Here is a 24255-nt window from a genome sequence, read left to right on the forward strand (position 1 = left end):
GCTTTTAAAACTACTTTTAATAGATAATTTTGTATTATACTTTTAGGGGAGTATTTCACAGATTGAAAAGGAGTACCAAGTTTTACAAGAGCAGCTTAAGGAAGCATGTGAAAATTATGAGCAGAGAAATATCAAGGGCTCAGAAGAAACCAAGGATTTGGAAGAAAAGTTGAAAAGGCACCTAGAAGAAAACAAGGTAATCCTATCTGAAACCCTCTTTAATAGCATGCGGTATCATTAGGAGAATTGTGCTCGTGTAGCCTCAGTTAGCTGGGCTACTGCATTGTTGGCTAAACAAAAGGAATCTTTCTCGTTGCCTATTTCAGATTTCTTTATGACATATTAAAGTAACAGTATTTTTTTTGCAGTGTTTTAGAAGCTCTACAAGTTGCAGTCTAAGAAAAGGGCTGTGAATCTGAATTTTCATATATCATAATTCAGTTTGTTTGCTTAACTAAAACTATTTTCTGAAGGAACCCTCTTGTCCTGCTGGTGGGAATGTAAATTGATACAGCCACTATGGAGAACAGTATGGAGGTGCCTTAAAAAACTAAAAATAGAACTGCCATATGACCCAGCAATCCCACTATTGGGCATATACCCTGAGAAAACCATAATTCAAAAAGAATCATGTACCACAATGTTCATTACAGCTCTATTTACAATAGGCAGGACATGGAAGCAACCTAAGTGTCCATCGACAGATGAATGGACAAAGAAGATGTGTCACATATATACAATGGAATATTACTCAGCCATAAAAAGAAATGAAATTGAGTTATTTGTAGTGAGGTGGATGGACAGTCTGTCATACAGAGTGAAGTAAGTCAGAAAGAGAAAAACAAATACCGTATGCTAACACATATATATGGAATAAAAAAAAATGGTTCTGAAGAACGTAGGGGCAGGACAGGAATAAAGACACAGACATAGAGAATGGACTTGAGGACATGGGGAGGGGGAAGGGTAAGCTGGGATGAAGTAAGAACGTGGCATGGACTTACGTATACACTACCAAATGTAAAATAGATAGCTAGTGGGAAGCAGCCGCATAGCACAGGGAGATCAGCTCGGTGCTTTGTGGCCACCTAGAGGGGTGAGATAGGGAGGATGGGACGGAGACTCAAGAGGGAGGAGGTATGGGTATATATATGTATAGCTGATTCACTTTGTTATAAAGCAGAAACTAACATACCATTGTAAAGCAATTACACTCCAATAAAGATGTTAAAATAAATAAATAAATACCAAAAAAAAACCAAAAGTATTTTCTGGTGACTAAGCTCCAAGTTAAATTATTATTGTTTAAATTTTTTTATCATTGTGTTCTGAATTCATGGCATTTTTTTTTTTGGCTGCGTTGGGTCTTCGTTGCTGCACTTGGGCTTTCTCTAGTTGCGGCGAGTGGAGGCTACTCTTCGTTGAGGTGCGCAGGCTTCTCATTGTGGTGGCTTCTCTTGCAGTGGAGAATGGGCTCTAGGCGTGCAGGCTTCAGTAGCTGTGGCTTGCAGTCTCTAGAGTGCAGGCTCAGTAGTCGTGGCGTACAGGCTTAGTTGCTCTGCAGCATGTGGGATCTTCCCAGACCAGGGATCGAACCTGCGTCCCCAGCATTGGGAGGCGGATTCTTAACCATTGCCACCAGGCAAGTCCCTAAATTCTTGTTTATAGTGAGACAAGTAAGTGTATTGCTACACTTATTGTGTAGCAATAGTGGTTCAGAGTGTGAGGCCTGGAGTCAGACTGACTGGATTCAGATCCAGGCTTAGTTCTATACTAGTTCTGATCTTGGTCAAGATATTTAGCATCTCTGTGCTTTAGTTTCTTATCTGGAAAGTTTGGGTAACAATAGCTCCCATTTGCCCGGTTAGATTAATACTTGTAAAGTACAGTTATCCCTCAGTATCTGCAGGGGATTGGTTCCAGGACCCATTCAGACATACCCAAATCCACAGATTCTCAAGTCCCTTGTATACAGTGCTGCAATATGGTTAGCCCTCTGTATCCGAGAGTTCCACATCTGAGGATACAGAAGGCCAATGGTACTTAACGTTGCCTGGTGCATAGTAAGAGCTCTCTAAGTGTTGCCTGCCACTATTATTACTACTACTATCATCATCATCTTAATCCTACTACTCAGGAAATATAAAAATAAGACATGGAGCGTTGGCATACTAGAACTGTAAAGTCACCCAGAGTATCTTGGTTGAGTCTCCTGATCTTGAATTCCATTAGTTAAGATTGACCTTCAGTTACATGTGACTGGTTCTTGGAGTAATACTGATTCATGGCAAGGCCCAATTGAATTAGTGGGAGAATGGAATTATAGATGTGAGGAAATCATGGTACATTTGTTTTTTAAGCTAAGGTCTTTTTTTAAAAATTGAAATATAGCTGATTTACAATATTAGTTTCAGGTATACAACATGGTGACTTGATATTTTTATTAGATTATACGCCACTTAAAGTTATTACACAATAATGCCTATATTTCCCTGTGCTGTACAATATATGCTTGCTGCTTATTTATTTTATACATAGTACTTTGTGTCTCTTAACCCCCTACCCCTATCATGCCCTTCCGCCCTTCCCTCTCCCCACTGGTAGCCACTAATTTGTTCTATCTGTGAGTCTGGTTTGTTACATTCATTCGTTTGTTTTATACTTTAGATTCTACAAATAAGCAATAAAATAGAGACTTGTCTTTCTCTGTCTGACCTATTTCACTTAGCAGAATACCCTCCAGGTCCATCCATGCTCTTCCAAATGACAGAACTTCATTCTTTTTTATGGCTGAGTAATATTCCATTGTGTGTATATACCACATCTCTTTATCCATTCATCTGTTGATGGACACTTAGGTTGCTTCCATATCTTAGCTATTGTACATAGTGCTGCTGTGAACATTGGGGTGCATATATCTTTTTGAATTAGTGTTTTTATGTTCTTTGGATATATACCCAGGAGTGGAATTGCTGGATCATGTGGTAGCTCTCTTTTTAGTTTTCTGAAGAACCTCCATTCTGTTTTCCATAGTGGCTGCACCAGTTTACATTCCCACCAACAGTGTACAAGGGTTCCCTTTTCTCCACATCTTTGCCAGCATTTATTGTGCTCTTTTTAAATTTTTTTTTGGCTGCATTGGGTCTTGGTGGCTGCAAGTGGGCTTTCTCTAGTTGTGCCGAGCGGGGGCTACTCTTCGTTGCGGTGCGTGGGCTTCTCATTGAGGTGGCTTCTCTTGTTGCAGAGCACAGGCTCTAGGCGTGCGGGCTTCAGTAGTTGTGGCACGCAGGCCCTAGAGAGTGCGGGCTTCAGTAGTTGCAGCGCACAGGCTCTAGGATGCGCGGGCTTCAGTAGTTGTGGTGCACAGGCTTAGTTGCTCCACGGCATGTGAGATCTTCCCGGACCAGGGATCAAACCTGTGTCCCCTGAATTGGCAGGTGGATTCTTAACCACTGTGCCACCAGGGAAGTCCTGTTGTGTTCTTTTTGATGACAGCCATTCTGACAGGTGTGAGGTGATGTCTCATTGTAGTTTTGAGTTGTATTTCTCTCATGATGAGTGATGTTGAGCATCTTTTCAGTACCTGTTGGCCATCTTAATGTTTTCTTCGGAAAAATATCTTTTCAGGTCTTCTGCCCATTTTATAATCAGCTTGTAAAAACTGAGGTCTTTTGTACAGAGGTAACAAAGGGCTGTTAGTCCATTTAAGAAAGGAAGAATTTGTTCCAGATGTCTGAGTCAATAGCTGACGTCACATATTAAGTAGAGGAAAATGAGCTGTGGGACCTTAATCAATAAACTCATTTATTGAGATTTAAGTATGCCCAGAAGAAAAGGGTTGGTATGTAAAGGTTACTGTTATAACATTCCTTAGGACATGTTTTTACTTGGGATGAGACTGGGGAGATTTGAAGAATGAGAAGAATTGGAAGGAAGCAGCCTTTCTGCTCAGTTGCCCAGATGAATGAAGTCTTCTTGATTGCGAAGAGGGAAAAATGAGCAAAAGTAAAGCCCTGCACAGTGGCTCACAGAACACTAATTTGGATAAGCTACTTGGGGGGCTTAACAAAATAACATATTTCTGTAAACTTTGTATTGCCTCAGGAAAATTCAGTTTTCAGTTTTAATAAATCCGTGCGGGAATGCCTGTGTTCACCCGATTAAGTGCTGAGGGCAGATTTGCAGACTCAGCCACTTAATTTTAGGTGGGCATCTGGTGAGTGAGGTTTCTTTCTTTCTGGCAGAGGCTTGTCCAGCTTTATAAACTGCTGGTCTGACTGGGTCCTGTATTTGTGCAGCTCATCAAGGCTTCTTTGTACACTTGACCAAGAAATGTACAGTAAATGAGCGCGCAGGGAGGAGGGCTGTGAGAGCAGCAGCTTTGGCTGGTGGGCTTGGGCTTCTGACCTGCTTTTTAACTTGGCTAAGGCTCTGGGTCAGGTTCCACGTGGTTGTATTTAAGAGTAGTCAGTCCATTTTTTAAAAAGAGCCATTATTTAGTCCCTCAAATTACAGGCCAGTTAGGTTATTAGACTTTCCATGTAAAATGTATACCTGTTTCCTAGCAGGATAAATTGCTTGTCTGAGATCCTTAGGTTGTTGTCTGCACAAGAGCAGATGAGGTTTAGTTGTGGCCACTTCTTTATTAATCATGACTATACTCAGAATTCACTTGTGGAAAATCTTTTATAAACGTAAAAAGGAGTTTCCACTTTTGTTGATCTTTCCCTTGGCCTTTGACTCTCTTAGATCACTGAGGTTATGAGCTAATACTTAAAAGTTTCTTGATCCCACATTTGGATATATTAAATACAACAGCCCTTCCCCCTTATAGAGAAGAGAGAGGCAAGCAGTAGCAAATCACGTTTAAGAACTCAGGCAAGCAGAGCAACTAAGCCCGTGTGCCGCAACTACTGAGCCTGTGCTCTAGAGCCCACGAGCCACAACTACTGAGCCTGTGCTCTAGAGCCCACAAGCCACAACTACTGAGCCCACGTGCCACAACTACTGAAGCCTGCGTGCCTAGAGCCCGTGCTCTGCAACAAGAGAAGCCCCGCAATGAGAAGCCCGTACACGGCAGCTAAGAGTAGCCCCTGCTCGCTGCAATTAGAGAAAGCCCATGCACAACAACGAAGACCCAACGCAGCCAAAAATAAAAAAACAAAAAAAATCTTGGGCAATAAGAGTCAGACTGCCTGGCTAGTGACCCCAGCACCACCACTTAATAGCTTTGTGACCTAAAATAATTTACTCAATCTCTTCGACCCTCAGTTTCCTCATTAATAATGTAATCTCTACTTCATAGTTTTGTGAGGACTCACAGAGGTGGTTGGAAAGGGGTGGGGAATGGCCAGAGATAAGTATAGAAGGAGGAAGAATTGTCCCACCCAGAATGCTGTCATGCCCTCTTTGAGAAAAATCACTTATTTACAAAGTACTTGAAAAGCGCTGAGCGTTTACAAAGCATCAGTAAGAATCTGGGCCAGCTATTGCATATAGCTGATGGAGTTTGATTATCATGAGCTAGGGATGGGCCTATTCTCTATTCCCTGCCAGAGGAAAATAGCAATTCTAAAGCCAGAGTCTCCTATTGCTTTTACTGTACGTCTCACCTGCAACCAGCAGGTTATAACTGGTTGCCATATTGCTCAAGGGCATATGTTCTTTCTTGTTTTATTAAGGTAAAATTCACCTTTAACCACTATAAAGTATACAGTTCAGTGGTTTTCAGTATATTCATCATGTTGTGTAATCATTACCACCATCCAATCCAGAACCGTTTGCAACACTCCAAAAAGAAGCCCTGTACCCATTAAGCAGTCACTCCCCATCTCTCCTAGGTCACATGTTCTTCAGGTGCTTTAATGGGGTTTGCTTATAGCTAAGATGGGGATTTAGTTGACATTGACTCTTAAAACACAGTCAAAATAATTTTGGCCCAGAATAATTTATGGAGTAGAATTTGGAACTTTGTCCTGTTTCAACAGAATCTTGGGCCCCTGCTTGCCAGAACTTCCTCAGCTCACGTCTTCATAGAGGTGGGGTTCTCCTGTTCAGTTGTTGCCCTTGCCAAGTTCAGCCTTTTTAAATTCTTTTTTTTAAGATTTTTTTTTTATGTGGGCCATTTTTAAAGTCTTTATTGAATTTGTTACAATATCTCTTCTGTTTTATGTTTTTTTGGGTTTTTTGGCCACGAGGCATGTGGGATCTTAGCTCCCCAACCAGGGATCAAACCTGCAACCCCTGCATTGGAAGGTGAAGTCTTAACCACTGGACCGCCAGGGAGGTCCCCAGCCTTTTTTTTTTTTTTTTTTAAACATTTATTTAGTTAGTTATTTGTTTATTTGGTTGTGCTGGGTCTTAGTTGTGGCAGGCGGGCTCCTTAGTTGCACCAGCATTTTTTTTAATCTAACATTTATGGAGCTCATGTTATGTGCCATACTGAGTTGTAAATATTTTACATGTATTATTTTATTTAATCTCAAAACAATCCTAGCGTACTAGTGTTACAGTATAGTATATAATATTCTCTCCATTTTACTGATAAGGAAAAAGGGGGCCGGACTTGCTAATGCATCTTGCTCCAAGTCCCACCAGTACTAAGCAGGAGAACAGGTGGTGAGTGTCGGGCTCCAAATACCTTGCTTTTGTCCTCCCTTAAGAGAATGTCCGTTCCACAACCAGTTGAAAAACGTTTCTCAGCATTTCATGAGCAGCCTGTCAGTTAATCGACGCCATAATAATGCCGAGTAACAACCACCCACAAAAACCTCAGTGATGTATAACAATGAATATTAAATGTGTGAGTCTGTGGGTTAGCTGATCCCCATGGGGCTTGGCTAGACTGTTTCACCTTTGGGTCAGCTAGGGCTGTGCTGTTCTTGGCTGTGCTAGAATGGCCTCAGCGGGGACAACAGGGGCAACTAGATCTGCTCCATGTGTCTTTCATCTTCCAGTAAGTACAAGGGCAGGTGAGGACAGTCACTGCTAATATCACATCAGGCAAAGCAAGTCACATAGCCAGCCCAGATGCCAGGGGTGGGGAAGAGACTGCCTCTTTAGTGAAGGGAACGCCAAGGTCCCATGAGAAAGGGTGTAGATATGGGGAGGGGTGAAGGATGGGGCTGTGAATGCCATCCCTCTGCCACAGTAGGTTAGCACCAGTAATTCACTAATGCTCAGTAATTACCAAGAGCTTAAGAGACCATCTGTGATTGGTACCTAACTCCATCTTCTGCCTTCTTCCTTACGTAATGGATAGTGCTTGTCATGTGATTTGCTCACTTCTGGACCTTTTCCCAGCACTGTTCCTTCTGCTTCAAGTGGCCTTCTTCCTCCCGAAGCCTGGCTCACTCCTCCTCACTGTTTGGGTCCAACTCGGGCATCACGTTGTTGAGGAAGCAGTCACTGACGACAGCTCAGGCTTGGTTAAACGCCCTTATTAATGCAGTGGTGATAATGAGTGCCTCACACTATATTATACAGTAATTATCATTTTGTTAATATCATTGAGATAGAATTCACATACCATAAAATTCACCCATTTAAAGTATATAGTCAGTGTTTTTACTATATGCACGCTGTTGTAGCCATCACCACAATCTTAAGTTTAGAACATTTTTATCGCCCCAAAACGAAATCTCATAACCACTACCAGTCACTCCCTGTTCTCCTCCCTCCCTCCCCCAGCTGTAGGCAAGCACTAATTTACTCTATGGTTTTGCCTGTTCTGGGCATTTTATATAAATGGAGTCATATTATATGTGGTCTTTTGTGAGTGCCTTCTTTCACCTAGCTTAATGTTTTCAGGGTCCATGCATGTACATTCATCCGAGTAACATGTATCAGCACTTCATTCCTTTTTACTGCTGAATAATATTCCTTTGTATGCTGTATCACATTTTATTTACCCATTCATCAGTTGATGGACATTTGGATTCTTTCCAGTTTGGGGCTGTTATGAATAATATTGCTATGAACATCTGAGTACAAGTTTTTCTGTGGACATATGTTTTCATTTCTTTTGGGTATATACCTAGGAGTGGAATTGCTGGGTCGTGTGCTAACCCCATATTTAAGAATTCGAGAAAGTTCCATACTGTTCCAAAACAGCTGCACCATCTTACATTCCCACCAGCAGTGTATGAGGGATCCAATCTCTCCATGGTCTCACTAATGCTTATTATCATCTGTCTTTTTGATTTTAGCTGTTCTGATGGGTGTAAAGTGGTTTCTCATTGTGGTTTTGATTTGCATTTCCCTAAAAGGTTAATGATGTTGAGCATCTTATATGTGCTTAATGTCCATTTTTATATCTTTGGAAAATTTGGAGAAATGTCTGTTTTAATCCTTTGCCCATTTATTAATTTCATTATTTGTTTTTAAATTATTGAATTAAGAGTTTTCATATATATGTATTCTAGGTACAAGTTGCTTATCAAATATATGATTTAGAAATATTTTCTCCCATCTTCCATATTTGCAACTTTATTTCTTCTATCTCCTGTTCCATGGGTTGTCTTTTCACTTTCTTGATGGTATCATTTGCAGCACACAAGTTTTAAATTGCAGTGTAGTCCGCTTTCTCTATTTTTTCTTTTGTTGCTTATGCTTTTGATGTCACAGCTGAGAAACCACTGTCAAATCCAAGATCACCAAGCACCAGGATTTACTCCTGTATTCTAGAGTTTTATAGTTTTAGCTCTCTCCACTTAGGCCTATGATCCATTTTGAGTTAATTTTTGTGTATGGTGTAGTAATTATCTTTTATGCACATTTCCCCCACCAAACTGTGATCTCCCTGAAAGTGACGACTGTTTCTTAGCCATCTTTGGATCTCAGTGTACAGACTAGGAGCTCCGCCGATGTTATCAAACAGTTGTACCTGGGCCCCTGAAGAACTGGGTTTAGTGAATTGTGTCTTCATATTCTGTCAGCCTACATGAAAGGCCATCAGGCCTGGACGTTGTGTGAAGATCGTTGCTTTATTTACTGCTAGTATGTAGTGGAGGATATCACCCATTCTTTCATTTGACAAATATTTATTGGATGCTTCTTAAGTGCCAGGTGCTGTGCTGATCTTCCAGGACTTTTATGTAGCGTCCTCTTTATGAGGCCCTGAGAAGTAATTTCTCTCCACTTTTACTATCTGCGTGTCTTCGTGCAGTGGGCTTGTTTTTATTGGACTTCGACTGCCAGAAAGTTTTAATACTGTTTCTGAAGAATGGTTAGGACCTCATGCCATGTGTTTTTATATTACTCTGGCTCTGTTTTTATATTATCATTCTTATCTTTTTATTCTGTTTTCTTTACTTAGCCTTCTTTTTTATTTTGTATTTTTAAAATTATATATATTACTGAAGGCACTTCAAATATTTATTTTAAAACATAGTTGAGGTTTAAAAAAAGAGGTATAAAAACCAAATGTTCTCTAATTGAGAAAAAGACTTTCAGAGGTGTTTATAATTATGTCAGTGAACTGTGTAAATACAGGATGCAGTTGTATACAGCCTGTTGTTTCTCCTATTCTAATGTTTCAAAGAAAGGCATTCAGATTATTCTTTTTCATGCAGTCGGAGACAAGCTCGTGATAGCTGCCCTAGGCCAGCTATGTCATTAAAGGGTGGTGAGTACAAATGGCAGATGAACTCATGTAGCATTTTTCATGGCTGAGCTGTAGGGGGGTGTGTGTGTGTGTTTATAATACTTTGTGCCTTTTGATACCTGAACTGCTTGAGGTACTTGTTGCCAAGTAGGTTCTTACGTCCCAGTATAACCTTGAGGTTGTACGTCATCTCCCAGCCAAAGGGCTGAATCCTAGGTGAAATCATTGGCTTAGAATAGAGGCAAGAAACAAGTTTGGCTTGGCCATCAGCAGCAAGGCGTGCATATGGACGTTGGTCATGTAGTAGAATACAGGATCTGGTGAGCCTAGTAGGCATGGTGGCCACCTGTCACAGTAATGACTCAGCACATTCAGGATCAGCAGGATTGCAGCAAGGAAAATGAGTTGAACCGTCCCCGTGACGGAGGGAATGTCACTAAGCTGTTGAACCTCTGCTGCCTTAGAACAGTTGGCCTGCACATCTCAAGGCCACTGAGGTCAACCCTACTCCTGCAGCGGGACTTTAAAGTCATTAAGGACCCGGACTGGTTAGCAAACCTGCTTCCCAGGAACATCCGAAACCTTGGTGTCGAAAGCTGATGAGGGAGAAATGTCCTTGTAAGTTGATGCCTCTTTTGACTAGACAGCCGTATTTCACGGGGAGTCTGTGTAACTTGGCTTCAGGGTACACTGTCTTTTCTGAAGGAGGAGGCTCCAAGTTTCTGTAGCTGAACCCATGTCTCAGTGACCTGGTCACATTCTCAGCCTAAGCAGGAAATTCAGGCTACAGGGAACCTGGTCAGAGGTGGAAAATGAAAGGCTCCCTAAGCAGAAATGAAGTTGGGACTTCATTAAGCAGTCGTCGTTACTAGTAGAATTTCAAACTGGAAAAGAGTAAAGTTGAAACGTGCTTCTTTTAGTCTCTTGTAAATATTGCTCCATTCTGATTCACATAGTAATGTTAGAAATATTAGTCTAGAGCGTGTTCATTTATAAGTGGCTGGCATCTTACAAGCATATGCACCGCCTGTATATCTGCTGGCACTGAAGAGATGACACCTCGAAAAATGACATAAAACTTTTAGAGAATTTGTAGGTTCAGAAGAAGTTTCAAAAGGCAACACCTGTGTAAGAAAGCGGACCAAGCAGGCTGTCTCAACTGGTGTTGTACCTAGCCGTCCAGAGCATCAAGATAACAGCTTTTCATTTCTCCTTGTCATATTGCCTGAAATTCTGGCAGGTGTTGCAAACCAAAAGCCTCTGTGACCAGGCAGAGATAACACATTTATATTTTGAAAAGCAAACGAAAAGTACTGGGCTTGCCAAATAAAACATGTGTGCAGACTCCCTGTAGCTTAGAGGATCATTTAGGCTGAAGAGTGAAGCGTGGATACTTCCAGGCCGGTTGAAGTGGTTTGTCTGAGCGCCGTGCTGCAGTCAGGCGCCCTCGGGGTGAGGGATGGCAAGGGAAGGGGAGGAAGGACGTTCTGGAAGTATGCCTGGGAGTTGGCAGGCCCTCGGCTGGGGGTGGGCTTAAGTCAGGGGTCCAGAGAAACTTGAGGGTGTTGAGGGAGGAAGGGCCCCCAGAGGGCGGAACCCGCTGCCAAAAGGAAGACGGGAGGCTGCTGAAGACAGACGAGAGTCTTTTTCAAAACCGTCTCAGAGGGGAGTCTTAGCTTTCCTCCTCGTCTTTCTAGCACCGCATGTCCCTGCTCCCAGAACCCCGGTTGAGACTATTTCTTCTACAGCCAAATAGACTCTTCATGGTCTGGAAACTTGCCTTCTTTAACACTGTAGAGCTCGTTTTCTTCAGCTAACCACTGTAACTGTGAGCTTCTTGGAAGAGAAGTGTTGGCTATTTAACTGATGTTTCTAACATGGCTTTTTATGGGGAAATGCATTCCAAGTTACAGCTAATTAATTGGTGAATGGACTTTTGGTTGGTAGTATATTAATGGGGTTGGAGTTTGCCCTGTTGGGAAAGGTTCTTTGGGGAGCAGAACACACCTGTCTTGATGGTGTGCTAACCCACTCTAGAATAGCCTGTTAGAAGATGTGTAAATCAGCAAAACTTGGAAATACGTTATTCCTTTCTGTGTGGCTATGTTGGAAGACTGTTTGAATTCAGAATTTTATTCCTTTGATTTGTAGTCTTTGTCAAACACTTATAAATTTCTACTCTGTTCCATCAAAATGATGCAGGGTCAAAATTATTAAGTTCTTCTATATATTTTATTGTTTACTCATAAATTTATTTAAACATACATATCTAGGTTAATTTCCCTCTTTCCTGTACACCTTCCGTATTCTCCTTTTTTGTTAATGGAATTTTGTTTAGTTATTCATCCAAGGTAGAAACTTATCTTTAACTCTGTCACCTTCTGCTTTACCATATATCCAGTCAGACACATGGTCTTATCCATTCTAGTCTTCTAAAGTTTCCTTTATTTTTTTTTATCATCCCTACAGCTACCACTGTCATCCTCATTGTCTCTCACCTGGGCTGTTGCAGTGAGATTTTTTTAATTTAATTTTTATTTTTTGGCTGTGTTGGGTCTTTGTTGCTGTGTGCAGGCTTTCTCTAGTTGTGGCGAAGGGGGGCTACTCTTCGTTGCGATGCGCGGGCTTCTCATCGCGGTGGCTTCTCTTGTTGCGGAGCGTGGGCTCTAGGCACGTGGGCTTTAGCAGTTGTGGCACGCGGGTTTAGTTGCTCCGGGGCATCTCAGAAAGTGAGGGCAATTTTTTTTTCAGTTTTATGTGTATACACATGCATACATATACATGTATATACATATGCTGTAGATAATTATTAAAATGTATTTGCTATTGTGGGTCACAATAAGAAAGTGTCAGAGAAAGTCAAGAAAATGTGAAAGTCACTGTTCTCGTCCTTCATGCACCCTCTTATCTCTGGTCTACCTCTTTGTCTTCCAGTTATTTTTCTAAAATAGGAATCTCATCATCTCACAACCCTGCTTAAGAGCCTTCACTGGCTTCCCGTTTTCAGCAGGATAAAGTCCAGACTCCCTAGCATGGCTTACAAGGCCCTTGATCATTTTAACCCAAGGTGCCTCAGTTGCCATTCTCCGTGCCCTGACTTCTGAACACCCACCTCGTCCTCCAGCCATGTAGCACCTCTTGCTTTTTTGCACAGACAGGCCTTACTCTTTTAACCTTCTGCTTCACCAGTTGCCACTACTTGGAATCCATTCTCCATGTGACAGACCCATTTTTTAAGACAGAGATCAGATATCACTGATTTTGAGAAGCCCTTCCCAAGTACCAGATAGTCTGTCATGTCTCTCTCCATCCTTGTTTAAGGGCTGAGGCTGTGTATTGTGCGACTTTATGTCCAGCCTCGGCCAGGGTAGCACATACAGCCAGCTCCTGAGTGTGTGTTCTGTGGAACTGGAGTCATTGGTTAAGCTAGCACACCACCACAATTATAGTCTTTCAAGTTCTTTTTTTTTTTTTTTTTAAGTATATCTTCCCATTTATTTAGGTACTTTCTAAAATGTTTTTAGATCTCAAAGACAGAATTAGATTGGTTCCTCGAAGATTTGGAAAAGGAAATTAAAAAATGGGAACAGGAGAAAAAAGAAATCCAAGAGAGACTAAAGGCACTGAAGAAGAAGATGAAAAAGGTTTTAAATGCCAGTGAAATGTAAGTAACACTTGAAAGTCAGTGATTTTTACTTATTTATTTATTATTGGGGTATATTTGGGTTGTTTTTCGTTTTTGATATTCAATTTCAAGCTATATCAAGTAAAGTGAAAATTTTAGGTATTTTCATTTCATTTTAAAGAACATCCGTTGGGGAATTATTGCACCTAAAACTTTTTATAAACCTACCATGTTTGCAGATAAATTACATAAAGGTAAGACTGCAAATCAACAAAGAACCAACTTCCAGTCTGAGCACCACCTCTTACTGTGAACATTACCTTTAACCCCTCTTCCTTATTGTAAAATGAGGGGGCTTGTCTAGATCTAAGGTTCTTTCCAGCACTAAGATTCTGTGATGATCATTTTATTTATTACTTCCATCCTGAATCTTTAAATTATTAAAATTTGGTTCTGTAATATGAAGGATTTGGTAATACATTCAGGCAGTTGTCAGATGGACCAGGTTTGTTTTAAGATTCTCTGTGATCCATTCCTAACCCCTCTTTCCCTAAACAGTGATATGTCATATGATTCCTCACCTTAATTGTTATCTACTGTTGAACGAAACACCAGAAACTCAGCGGCTTAAATTAATTTTTATTTGATCCTGCTCTTGCAGTCTGGGCTGTTTGGCCGGACCATTCTTCTGCTGGTCTTGTCAGTGGTTCCTCTTGTGGCTGGCTCAGCTGGGATGCTGGGGTGACTTGGCCTCTTTCTTCCTATGCAGTTTCAGGCCTTCTCTCTCTCCATGTGGCTTCTTCTATCTATTTGATCTCTCCATGTGGTCTCCATCATGGTAGCCAGACCGCTTATGTGGTGGCTAAGAGCTTCCAAGAGTGCAGAAGTGGAAGCTGCCCACCCTTCTGAAGGTTCAGACCCAGAACTGTCAGAGCATCACTTCTTTTTTTTTTTTTTTTGTGGTATGTGGGTCTCTCACTGTTGTGGCCTCTCCCATTGCGGAGCACAGACTCCGGACGCGCAGGCTCAGTGACCGTGGCTCACGGGCCTAGCCGCTCCACAGCATGTGGGATCTTCCCGGACCGGGGCACGAACCTGTGTCTCCTGCATCGGCAGGCGGACTCTCAACCACTGCGCCACCAGGGAAGCCCCGAGGTTCTGTTTTAAAGAATAGAAGGCTGTTTTCATTTTGAGAGAGAACCACTGTTAAACTGATGATGATCCAACACCTTACTCCTCTGTCTCGTGTTGAAGCCCCTGGAGGTGCTCCTGACAGAGGACTGAGACAGGGGATCTTTGCTGCAGACGTGCGACTTAGAGTGAAGAAAAAAGGTGATCTGCCCTGCAGGTGTAGAAGGAAATTTTCCCAAAAGGAAAATGGTCCAAATTCTTTGCCTATTTAGAAGATATTAGAAATGAAACAAAAATAAATGTAAAGAATTCAAGAAATGTTTGCATGGATATAGGAATTTACTGTGTGAGATCGTGTTTTTAAAAACCTTTGAAAATTAATTAAAATTTGGTGATTATACTTACTTGTAGGTATACCCAGGAAAACGCTGGAAAGGAAAAGGAACGTGAATTACTTCTGGACCAGTCCTTTGAAATCAGGCAAATTAAGCTTAAATTTATTTTAACATCTTATTATACTTTTAATACCAGAGGCACAGTCTGCACTTATTGAGACATCCAAATATATTTTTACTTGTCTGTTTCTTTTAAATGATTATGTTTCTCTTTTTTAAAATTTCTCTTTCTATTTTATTATTTAGATTAATATTTAAATAAATTTATTCTTTAAATATTTTTATTTTATGATGTTTCTCCTTTTGTTTCACATTGTCGGTGTAAAAAATGTGCTGAATTTATCATTGTTGATTACTCTTCTTTTCCCTTGAATTAACCTGAAACTAAAAATGTGTTTGAAAAACTTTTGTGTTACTTGAAATAACAGTCTCAACTATATTATGGTAGTTTCTTGCTCTACAATTTTAAAGATTTATTAAAGAATTTTTGTTATGAACCTATAAAAAGTTTCCTTTTAACCTTTATTAATAGAAATGTTTGTACATACTGGTAACCAGTGTATTCAGTAGTAAGCAGTTGTATTCTGCTTTTCTTATTTAATATTGTTTCATACACATATTTCCATTTACGTCATAGTCCATGCCGGGTTTTTCTTTGTTTTTTTTTTAAGCTGTTATAATCGTAATGCCATGAACAGCTTTGTGCATATCACTTTTTTCCTTTGGGTTATTACCTTGTAATATGGGTCAAAATAGAATTTCTGACTCAGTAGCCAGATTAGACTTAACCTAACCGCATAAAAATGGTGAACCAGTTTCTCAGCAGTCCCACCAATACTCACTTTTAATTTCACATCTTCCTTCGATCATTTGTAAAGTGCAAAGAGCACATGTGAGTCTTGCATTATGTAGTCAAATATTAGGCAAGAAGTTTCTCTAGAAGATGTGTAAGTCTTTTTGTGGCATGACTTAAAAGTTAACCTGGCTTCAGCCTTTGTGATCTCACTGATTAAGTTTTTTTCAATAAGTTTTTTTTTCTTTAATATTTGCAGTAATACATTTATGAATGAGAAAATGAAAATAGAAGAGTGTATAAAGAAAGAGAAAGAGCATTATGAAGAGAGTCTTCAAAGGGCTGTGGATGCAGAGGTGAGTCCAGGACACTTGGTGACTGACAGATATGGCAGGATATCATTTGTTTACTTTGTGTTTAATTACACATGAGGCACGACAGCATTGCTGGGAAGTGTGGAGGCTGAGGGATATCCTTTCACCCATAATCCTACCTCCCTGGAACAACCACTCTCTTCTTGCCTGTAGCTTTAAAATTTTTTACCTTCATGCTAGCTGTACTCGTAGTGTACACCACATCTTATAACCTGCTTATTTAACATAATTCAATCATTTTCCATGCTCTACACTGTTAATGCCTTCATCATATTTAGTCAAGTGATGCACCATGAAGTAGCCAACCATAAAATCTATTTGCCAATGCTAGAAAGGGAACTTGAAAATAATCCATTTATTAAGAATATACTCTCCTCCCCACAGAAGAATATATACCAATGTCAGTATACTATTTGAGAAACTACTGAGACCATAATAATAATAATGACTTCTGGCTGTATTTTATTTAGTTCCTGAAATATGGTTGTCTTTGTTTTTCTCATTGAGAAGTAAATGTTATTTATTTGGGTATGTGTCTGTGATTATTCTAGGAAGGTAAGGAAAAGCTTAGCTTATGCAGTCTGTAAACATGAGTCTTCCAGTGAAATATCAGCTATGCAGCTGCTTTTATAAAGAAAGGAAGGAAAAATAGTCCAAGTACTTCTACTTTACCGATACTATGCCTGCATCTCTGTTCCCAAGTCATTCAGTTCCTATTTATCACCATTTGGCAAGCAGGTTTGCCTGGTGGGCCCTGTCAAGGTTACTGACACCTGGATTAAAACAAGGCAGGTCTACATTTCCTGCAGTGACTTTTACAAAAATGGCCAGTTGGCTTGTGCGGGGAGCCACAGCAGAGAGTCTAAAGTTTTAAAAACATGCCCTAGAACCTTTTAATGCCCTTGCTGATAACAGCTTCTCTGAGGCTTTTATTTTATTTTAATGCAGCTATTCTGTATTTATTTATTATTGAAGTATAGTTGATTTACCACATGTGTTAATTTCTGCTGTACAACAAAGTGATTCAGTTATACATATGTGTGTGTGTGTGTGTATATATATACACACACACACACACACATTCTTCTGTATATTCTTTTCCATTATGGTTTATCACAGGATATTGAATATAGTTCCCTGTGCTATACAGTAAGACCTTGTTGTTTATCCATTCTATATATAGTAGTTTGCATCTGCTAACCCCAAACTCCCACCACACACACACACCCACTTCCCTCTCCCTTGGCAACCACAAGTCTGTTTCCGAGGCCTTTAAATTCGGTAGGGTTCAGCCTTGGGGTGGTTCTGCAGGGTCCTGGCCCTCTGCTCACCATGAACAGGACCATAGATTATGCACACCAGGTATATACATGTAGGTAACCTAGCTCTGTGCTTGTATATGGCTTAAGCAGTAAGCCATGTGGAAAGTTTCATATCTGAGAAAAGTATAATTTTAGGTATATAATTTTACTGTCATCTTGTTATTCTATTTTCAAATCCAAAAGTTTTAATTCATGTTCACCTTAGAGAAATTATAACATAATTAAGTTCTGGTGATTCTGATCATATGTCATTTAAGGAGAAACCTGAAAGTGGTTTAGAATGTTTGTTTTACCAACCTTAAAATAGTTTTAGTTTTAAAATACTTACATTCTTTAATCTAATGGTAGGTATCTGTGCTCGAAAACTGGAAGGAGACGGAAGTATATAAGTTACAGAACATGGAGTCACAAGCCGAAGGATTTCTTAAGAACCTGAAGCTAATGAGCAGGTATTGTGATGTCGCAGGTGTCTTTCCAGAAGTGTCATTGGGTAAAAAAAGGTTAGGGCTGATTTAAGAAAAAAATTACATTAGGACTAGTTTATTTTTAATAGTTAATATAGTTAATAGATATTCAATTATAGAAGAATCAAAACATGTAAACAAAAAGGATAAAAATTATCCTAATTCTTAATTGAGCTATAACTAGTTAATATTTTGCAGCAAATCCATTAAGTATTTGAAAAAAAATTATATATAGTTTTCACTAAGTAGTATACAGGAATCCTCCTTTCATATCAATAATTATGCTTCTCCAACCTAATTTTATTTATTTATTTTTATTTTTTTATTTTTTTTGTGGTACGCGGGCCTCTCACTGTTGTGGCCTCTCCCGTTGCGGAGCACAGGCTCCGGACGCGCAGGCTCAGCGGCCATGGCTCACGGGCCCAGCCGCTCCGCGGCATGTGGGATCTTCCCGGACTGGGGCAGGAACCCGTGTCCCCTGCATCGGCATGTGGACTCTAAACCACTGCGCCACCAGGGAAGCCCCCTCCAACCTAATTTTAAAAGGTTAAATAGTAATCCAGTGTACAAACATGTCATGATTTATTAAACACCACTATAGTGGGAGAGTTGGGTTGTTTGCACATTTTGTTAATAAAAGCTGCACTGTAGCAAGTATCCTTATAGCTAAAGTTTTATCCTTATAGCTAAATTATTAATCATTTCCATGCAATAAATAAATTTCTGGAATGAAGATCACATTTTTAAGGCTTTTTAAACAATTGCCTTCCATAAGAATAGTCACTTAACAGTCTTAATGGGAGAGTATGGGCATGTCACTTCAAAAGATATTTATATCTGGTCATTTTTTTTCAACCCTCTGTAATCTTTACCTGCTTTTCTTTCTTTTGCTTTGTTTTTGGAATAAGGTTTACCTGGGAATCCTAGAGGGTCTCCTTCAGTCTAGCATTTAGCACTTTTCAGTATAGATTTTTGCACATGGGATTACTTTTCATCTGGTCCTTTTATCATATTCCACACACAGGTTTTTGTTTTTGTTTTTTTAAACATCTTTATTGGAGTATAATTGTTTTATAGTGTTGTGTTAGTTTCTGCTGTATAACAGAGTGAATCAGCTATACAAATACATATATCCCCATATCCCCTCCCTCTTGCATCTCCCTCCCACCCTCCCTTTTCCACCCCTCTAGGTGGTCACAAAGCACCAAGCTGATCTCCCTGTGCTATGCAGCTGCTTCCCCCTAGCTGTCTGTTTTACATTTGGTAGTATATATATGTCCATGCCATTCTCTCACTTTGTCCCAGCTTACCCTCCCCCTCCCCATGCCCTCAAGTCCATTCTCTACGTCTGCATCTTTATTCCTGTCCTGCCCCTAGGTTCAATAGAACCATTTTTTTTAGATTCCATATATATGTGTTAGCATACGGTATTTGTCTTTCTTTTTCTGACTCACTTCACTCTGTATGACAGACTCTGGGTCCATCCACCTCAGTACAAATAACTCAATTTTGTTTTCTTTTTATGGCTAATATTCCATTGTATATATGTACCACATCTTCTTTACCCATTCATCTGTTGATGGACACTTAGGTTGCTTCCATGTCCTGGCTATTGTAAATAGTGCTGCGATGAACATTGTGGTACGTGTCTCTTTTTGAATTATGGTTTTCTCAGGGTATATGCCCAGTAGTAGGATTGCTGGGTCATATGGTAGTTCTATTTTTAGTTTTTTAAGGCACATCCATACTGTTCTCCGTAGTGGCTGTATCAATTTACATTCCCACCAACAGTGCAAGAGGGTTCCCTTTTCTCCACACCCTCTCCAGCATTTACTGTTTGTAGATTATTTGATGATGGCCATTCTGACTGGTGTGAGGTGATACCTCATCGTAGTTTTGATGTGCATTTCTCTAATGATCAGTGCTGCTGAGCATCCTTCGTTGTGTCTGTTGGCAGTCTGTATGTCTTCTTTGGAGAAATGTCTATTTAGGTCTTCCGCCCACTTTTGGATTGGGTTTGGTTTTTGTTTTGTTTTTATAAATTTATTAGTTTTTATTTTTTGGCTGTGTCAGGTCTTCGTTGCTATGCGCGGGCTTTCTCTAGTTGCGGTGAGCGGGGGCTACTCTTGGTTGTGGTGCGCGGGCTTCTCATTGTCGTGGCTTCTCTTGTTGCGGAGCACGGGCTCTAAAGCACGTGGGCATTGTGGCATATGGGCTCAGTATTTGTGGCTCGTGGGCTCTAGAGTGCAGGCTCAGGAGTTGTGGCGCACGGGCTTTGTTGCTCTGTGGCATGTGGGATCTTCTGGACCAGGGATTGAACCTGTGTCCCCTGCATTGGCCGGCAGATTCTTAACCACTGCACCACCAGGGAAAGCCCGGGTCGTTTGTTTTTCTGATATTGAGCTGCATGAGCTGCTTGTACATTTTGCAGATTAATCCTTTGTCATTGCTTCCTTTGCAAATATTTTCTCCCATTCTCAGGGTTGTCTTTTCATCTTGTTTATGGTTTCCTTTGCTGTGCAAAACACTTCCTAACACCATACATGAAAATAAGTTCAAAATGGATTAAAGACCTAAATGTAAGGCCAGACACTATAAAACTCTTAGAGGAAAACATAGGCAGAGCACTGTGTAACATAAATCACAGCAAGATCCTTTTAGACACACCTCCTAGAGAAATGGAAATAAAAACAAAAATAAACAAATTCAAAACACACAGGTTTTGAATTCTTAATTCCTAGTGCTTTTTGATTTAAATTTCAAACCCTCAGTGTTAAACCAGAGATTCTATGGGTTATGGAAAAACAGTTTTATTGTATAGTTCTTTATTCCTTCATGTTTCAAGATTAAGTTTTTTTCAGAAAGGTGAGAAAACCTTTCTGATTAAAGGTAAATTGAGGAGGCTTCCTGGTGGCGCAGTGGTTGAGAGTCCGCCTGCCGATGCAGGGGACACGGGTTCGTGCCCCGGTCCGGGAACATCCCACATGCCGCAGAGCGGCTGGGCCCCGTGAGCCATGGCCGCTGAGCCTGCGCGTCCGGAGCCTGTGCTCCGCAATGGGAGAGGCCACAACAGGGAGAGGCCCACTTACCGCAAAAAAAAAAAAAAGAAAAGGTAAATTGATACGCTGATTCAGATTACAGGACTAGTACAGCTGAGGCTGAGACCACGTGGTGTTCAGTTGCCAGTATGCAGCACAGCTGTGGGCTATGCGTTGTGGTGCATCTGGCAAACAAAGATATCTCAGGCCTCATTTTATCTAATGGTATTGACTCCTTATTAAGCCTCACAGTACACGGCGTTTTTTCTTAGGGCTTCTGTGCTAATTCTGCTCATTCCACCAAGGATAGCAGAAGAGGAAAGCCGTAAAAGCAATGTTGTGGTTTTTCTTTAAGACGTATACTGAGAACTGACACCATCGCAGATTGGTAGTGTTCCTGATCTTCTCAATTGGGAGTAGAAAGCTTATCTGTCACTTTCAGTGGAGCAGATTCATGAGGTGCTGAGAAGTTTAACATAGCCTGTTAGACACCCACCCTTTATTTTACAAAAAGATGGGGATGAGGGTTTTATTGGGATGTTTCCAGGCTGCCTTTTTTTTGGTTTGTTTTTCAATACAAAGATAGCCTTTGATGTTAAATATGAAGATGCCAACTGCAGAGTGTCTGATCTTCAAATTGTTAGACCTTCGCGGTCTCCTAGGAGTTTCGACTCGCCCAGGAAACAACAAGAGTCGGAAGCCGATGCAAAACGCAAGAGGTTTATTGAAGGCCGGTGCACCGGGGTTCCTTGGTCCTCACGCAGGAGGTCGAAGAAGGAACCCTTTTGGGCGCGAATATGTCAGTTTTATAGGTTCCCACTTCCCCGTATGTAAATTATAGATTTGGTTGTGTTTTCCTGCTGATTGGTCCCGGCTTAGGCTCGGACCAGAGAGGGAACTTGTCCCCAGCTTCCCGATTGGTCTTTGACAGACACCTTTTTTACATTTTGTTTATCTCCCTCCTTCTCGGAAGGGGGCCGGACATCCTGGAAATTCACCCATTGTCTAAGAAGCCCCTATTGTCTGGAGAGTTCTTAATCATTAGCTGGAACAATGTCCCTCGAGTCCCACAAAATTCAGGAGAATATTTGCTCTCTGCCTACCAGTTTTGGGATTTGGATTAGATCAACGGTTAAAGTTTCCTAAAGTGTAGTGACTGTAAGATATACAGTTCTTTAAAAATAGTTGTTTTATTGTGTGTGATCATGTTTCTCTTGTGTTTAAATGTTTATTTTCATTTGTACTTTAGTGCTTTCAATTTAAAAAAATTTTTAAGTGGACATTAGCAGTTTTATAAATTTTTCTACTTTCTCAGTGATTCTGCAGCATATCCTGTCATGGAATCTGACATACATTCATGGGAATCATTTCTTTCTAATGTTAGAGAAGAAATTGAGAAAGCAAAGGTAAGTTATAAGGTATTTTATAATTCTGTCAAAATCTATGTGATGGTTAAAATTCTAAGGAGGTCATGTCATATTGAAACTATTTCTTTTTTGAGCTGTTAAAGACAATATTTATTTTTTGTTGTAATTAAGAATTTTTCATGAACGAAATGCTATCTTCTTAACTCTCTTTAAACTCAGCCCTTGATTGTTAAGATAGAAAAGTTATGTTTGATAAGGCTGTAGAGCATTCTGATTAATAAGGACTTATTTTGAACTTCTTTCCTTGCAATTCAGTTATATTTCTTGGAAAACGGTTGAGCATTTGTTATGTATATATAGTAAGGGGAAAAAAAGTATTAATTGACAGCTGTGGTTTTCTCTTGGAATTCGTTAGAAAAACTTAACATTTTTCCTTCTACCTACAGTCTCAGTTTGAAGAACAAATTCAAGCAATTAAAAATGGTTCTCGGCTCAGTGAACTTTCTAAAGTGCAGATTTCTGAGCTTTCGTTTCCTCCCTGTAACACAGTAAGTCTATTACATCTTTTTTTTTTTTTTTGAAGGAAAGAGAACAGAAAAGGAGTGAAGCACAATTTCTTTCTTAACTGGCCAAAAGCAGTTTGTTGTTATTGTTTTGGGAGTGGGCATGAGATGGCTTAACAATTGCCTTAATGTTTTCATTAAGTACTAGGTTAAGCCCTGTGAGGGCTGCCCTTATTTGCCCCTCACCCTGTGACCCTTCCTGTCAATGCATTCAGCGTCTTAGGTTGTAGGCTCTGGAGCTGCAGTCAGAAGCCTCATCTTGAGCGTCCTTTTTTCCCCAATACCTTGCACACTAAGCGTTCATACTTATCGTGGATTCATCTGCAAAAAAAAAAAAAAATGGTGTAAAACGTTAAAAAGCTTAGCCACCTTGGACTGATTAAATTTTCTATTGAGCACCGGTTTTTTTTCTCTCCATAGAAAAAGTTTTTTCTCTCCATTGAACTGAGTAAGAAAGAGTTTTATTTAGAATTAAAGATCACTTATTTATAGCGTTTCCAAGTTCTTATAGCAGATACGGAAGGGGGAAAAGCATTAGATATCAACAGAATATTTTACCATTAATTTTTAACTCGAGCTTATGTAATTTTAAAATTTAAGATTCCTTGAGAACTCTCAGTGTGCCAGGAGCTTGAGTAATAAGTACCCCTAAAAACGATTTACTTTGTGTGTCATTTCTCTGCTGTTCATTCATTGGGTATTTAGTGGTCAAGATTAGATGTGGTCTGTGCCCTCAAAGTGCCTATGGGTTTGGGAAAGAGAGACTTTAAGCCTATAATTATAAGCAAAGTGTGCCAAGATTTTTCACAGGAACATAGAATGCCATGGCAGCATAAATTAGGAGGAACTAATCTAACCCAGAGGCCTGGGCCTCGGCAGAAGCTCCGCTGTTGGAAGTCTCAGTGAGTCAGAGATCTGGAATAGGAATTAACCAGGCAAAAGGAGTAAAAGGGGGTGTGTGTTTGAGGAGGGGTGTGTGGTGTGATGTTTGCAGGGTCAAAAAGAGAATACACTCAAAAAAAAAAAAAAGAATACACTCCTTTCATAGCAGTAAAAGGAGTCCACGATGACAAAGGGGGCTATAGGGAGAAAGATTATAATCTCGTGCCCACGGGCCGGAACAAAGGGAGCCTTATTAAGGTGTAAGGTGTGTTCAGCAGTGTGGACTTCTCCTCAGGTCACTAAGAAGCCAGTATAAATTTCCAGTTAGGGAACGACATGAACATTGTACTTGCCGATCAGCTTGACTGCAGTGTGGAGATGTGGTGGGAGAGGGAGCTGAGTGAGCGATTTCCAGTCAACCAGCTACAGCTCACTGCCCCCAGCCGTGTCCCAGGTCAGAGAGGCAGCGGGGCTGCAGGGAAGAGAACAGATTTGAGGGGTGTGCAGGAGGTCAGATGAAAGAGTGGTGCTGGGGCTTCCCTGGTGGCGCAGTGGTTGAGAGTCCACCTGCCGATGCAGGAGACACGGGTTCGTGCCCCGGTCCGGGAGGATCCCACATGCCGCGGAGCGGCTGGGCCCGTGAGCCATGGCCGCTGAGCCTGCACGTCCGGAGCCTGTGCTCCGCAACGGGGGAGGC

At 40.6% G+C, this 24255-nt stretch overlaps 1 protein-coding gene across 4 annotated transcripts in view; it reads left to right on the top strand.

Annotated features, from left to right (window-relative positions):
* The window catches only part of TTC3 (tetratricopeptide repeat domain 3), a 141034-nt gene that overhangs the window by 106234 nt on the left and 10545 nt on the right, over nt 1-24255 (top strand). For all 4 annotated transcript variants that reach the window (XM_082654211.1, XM_082654214.1, XM_082654213.1 and 1 more), the window contains 7 exons: nt 47-196; nt 13129-13268; nt 14772-14840; nt 15808-15904; nt 17593-17693; nt 22062-22152; nt 22560-22661. In XM_082654211.1, coding sequence (XP_082510337.1) covers nt 47-196; nt 13129-13268; nt 14772-14840; nt 15808-15904; nt 17593-17693; nt 22062-22152; nt 22560-22661 — 750 coding nt within the window. The remainder of the gene's footprint in view (nt 1-46; nt 197-13128; nt 13269-14771; nt 14841-15807; nt 15905-17592; nt 17694-22061; nt 22153-22559; nt 22662-24255) is intronic.

The sequence above is a fragment of the Grampus griseus genome (assembly GCF_964374135.1).
Source record: "Grampus griseus genome assembly, chromosome: 5".
NCBI classification, from domain to species: domain Eukaryota; kingdom Metazoa; phylum Chordata; class Mammalia; order Artiodactyla; family Delphinidae; genus Grampus; species Grampus griseus.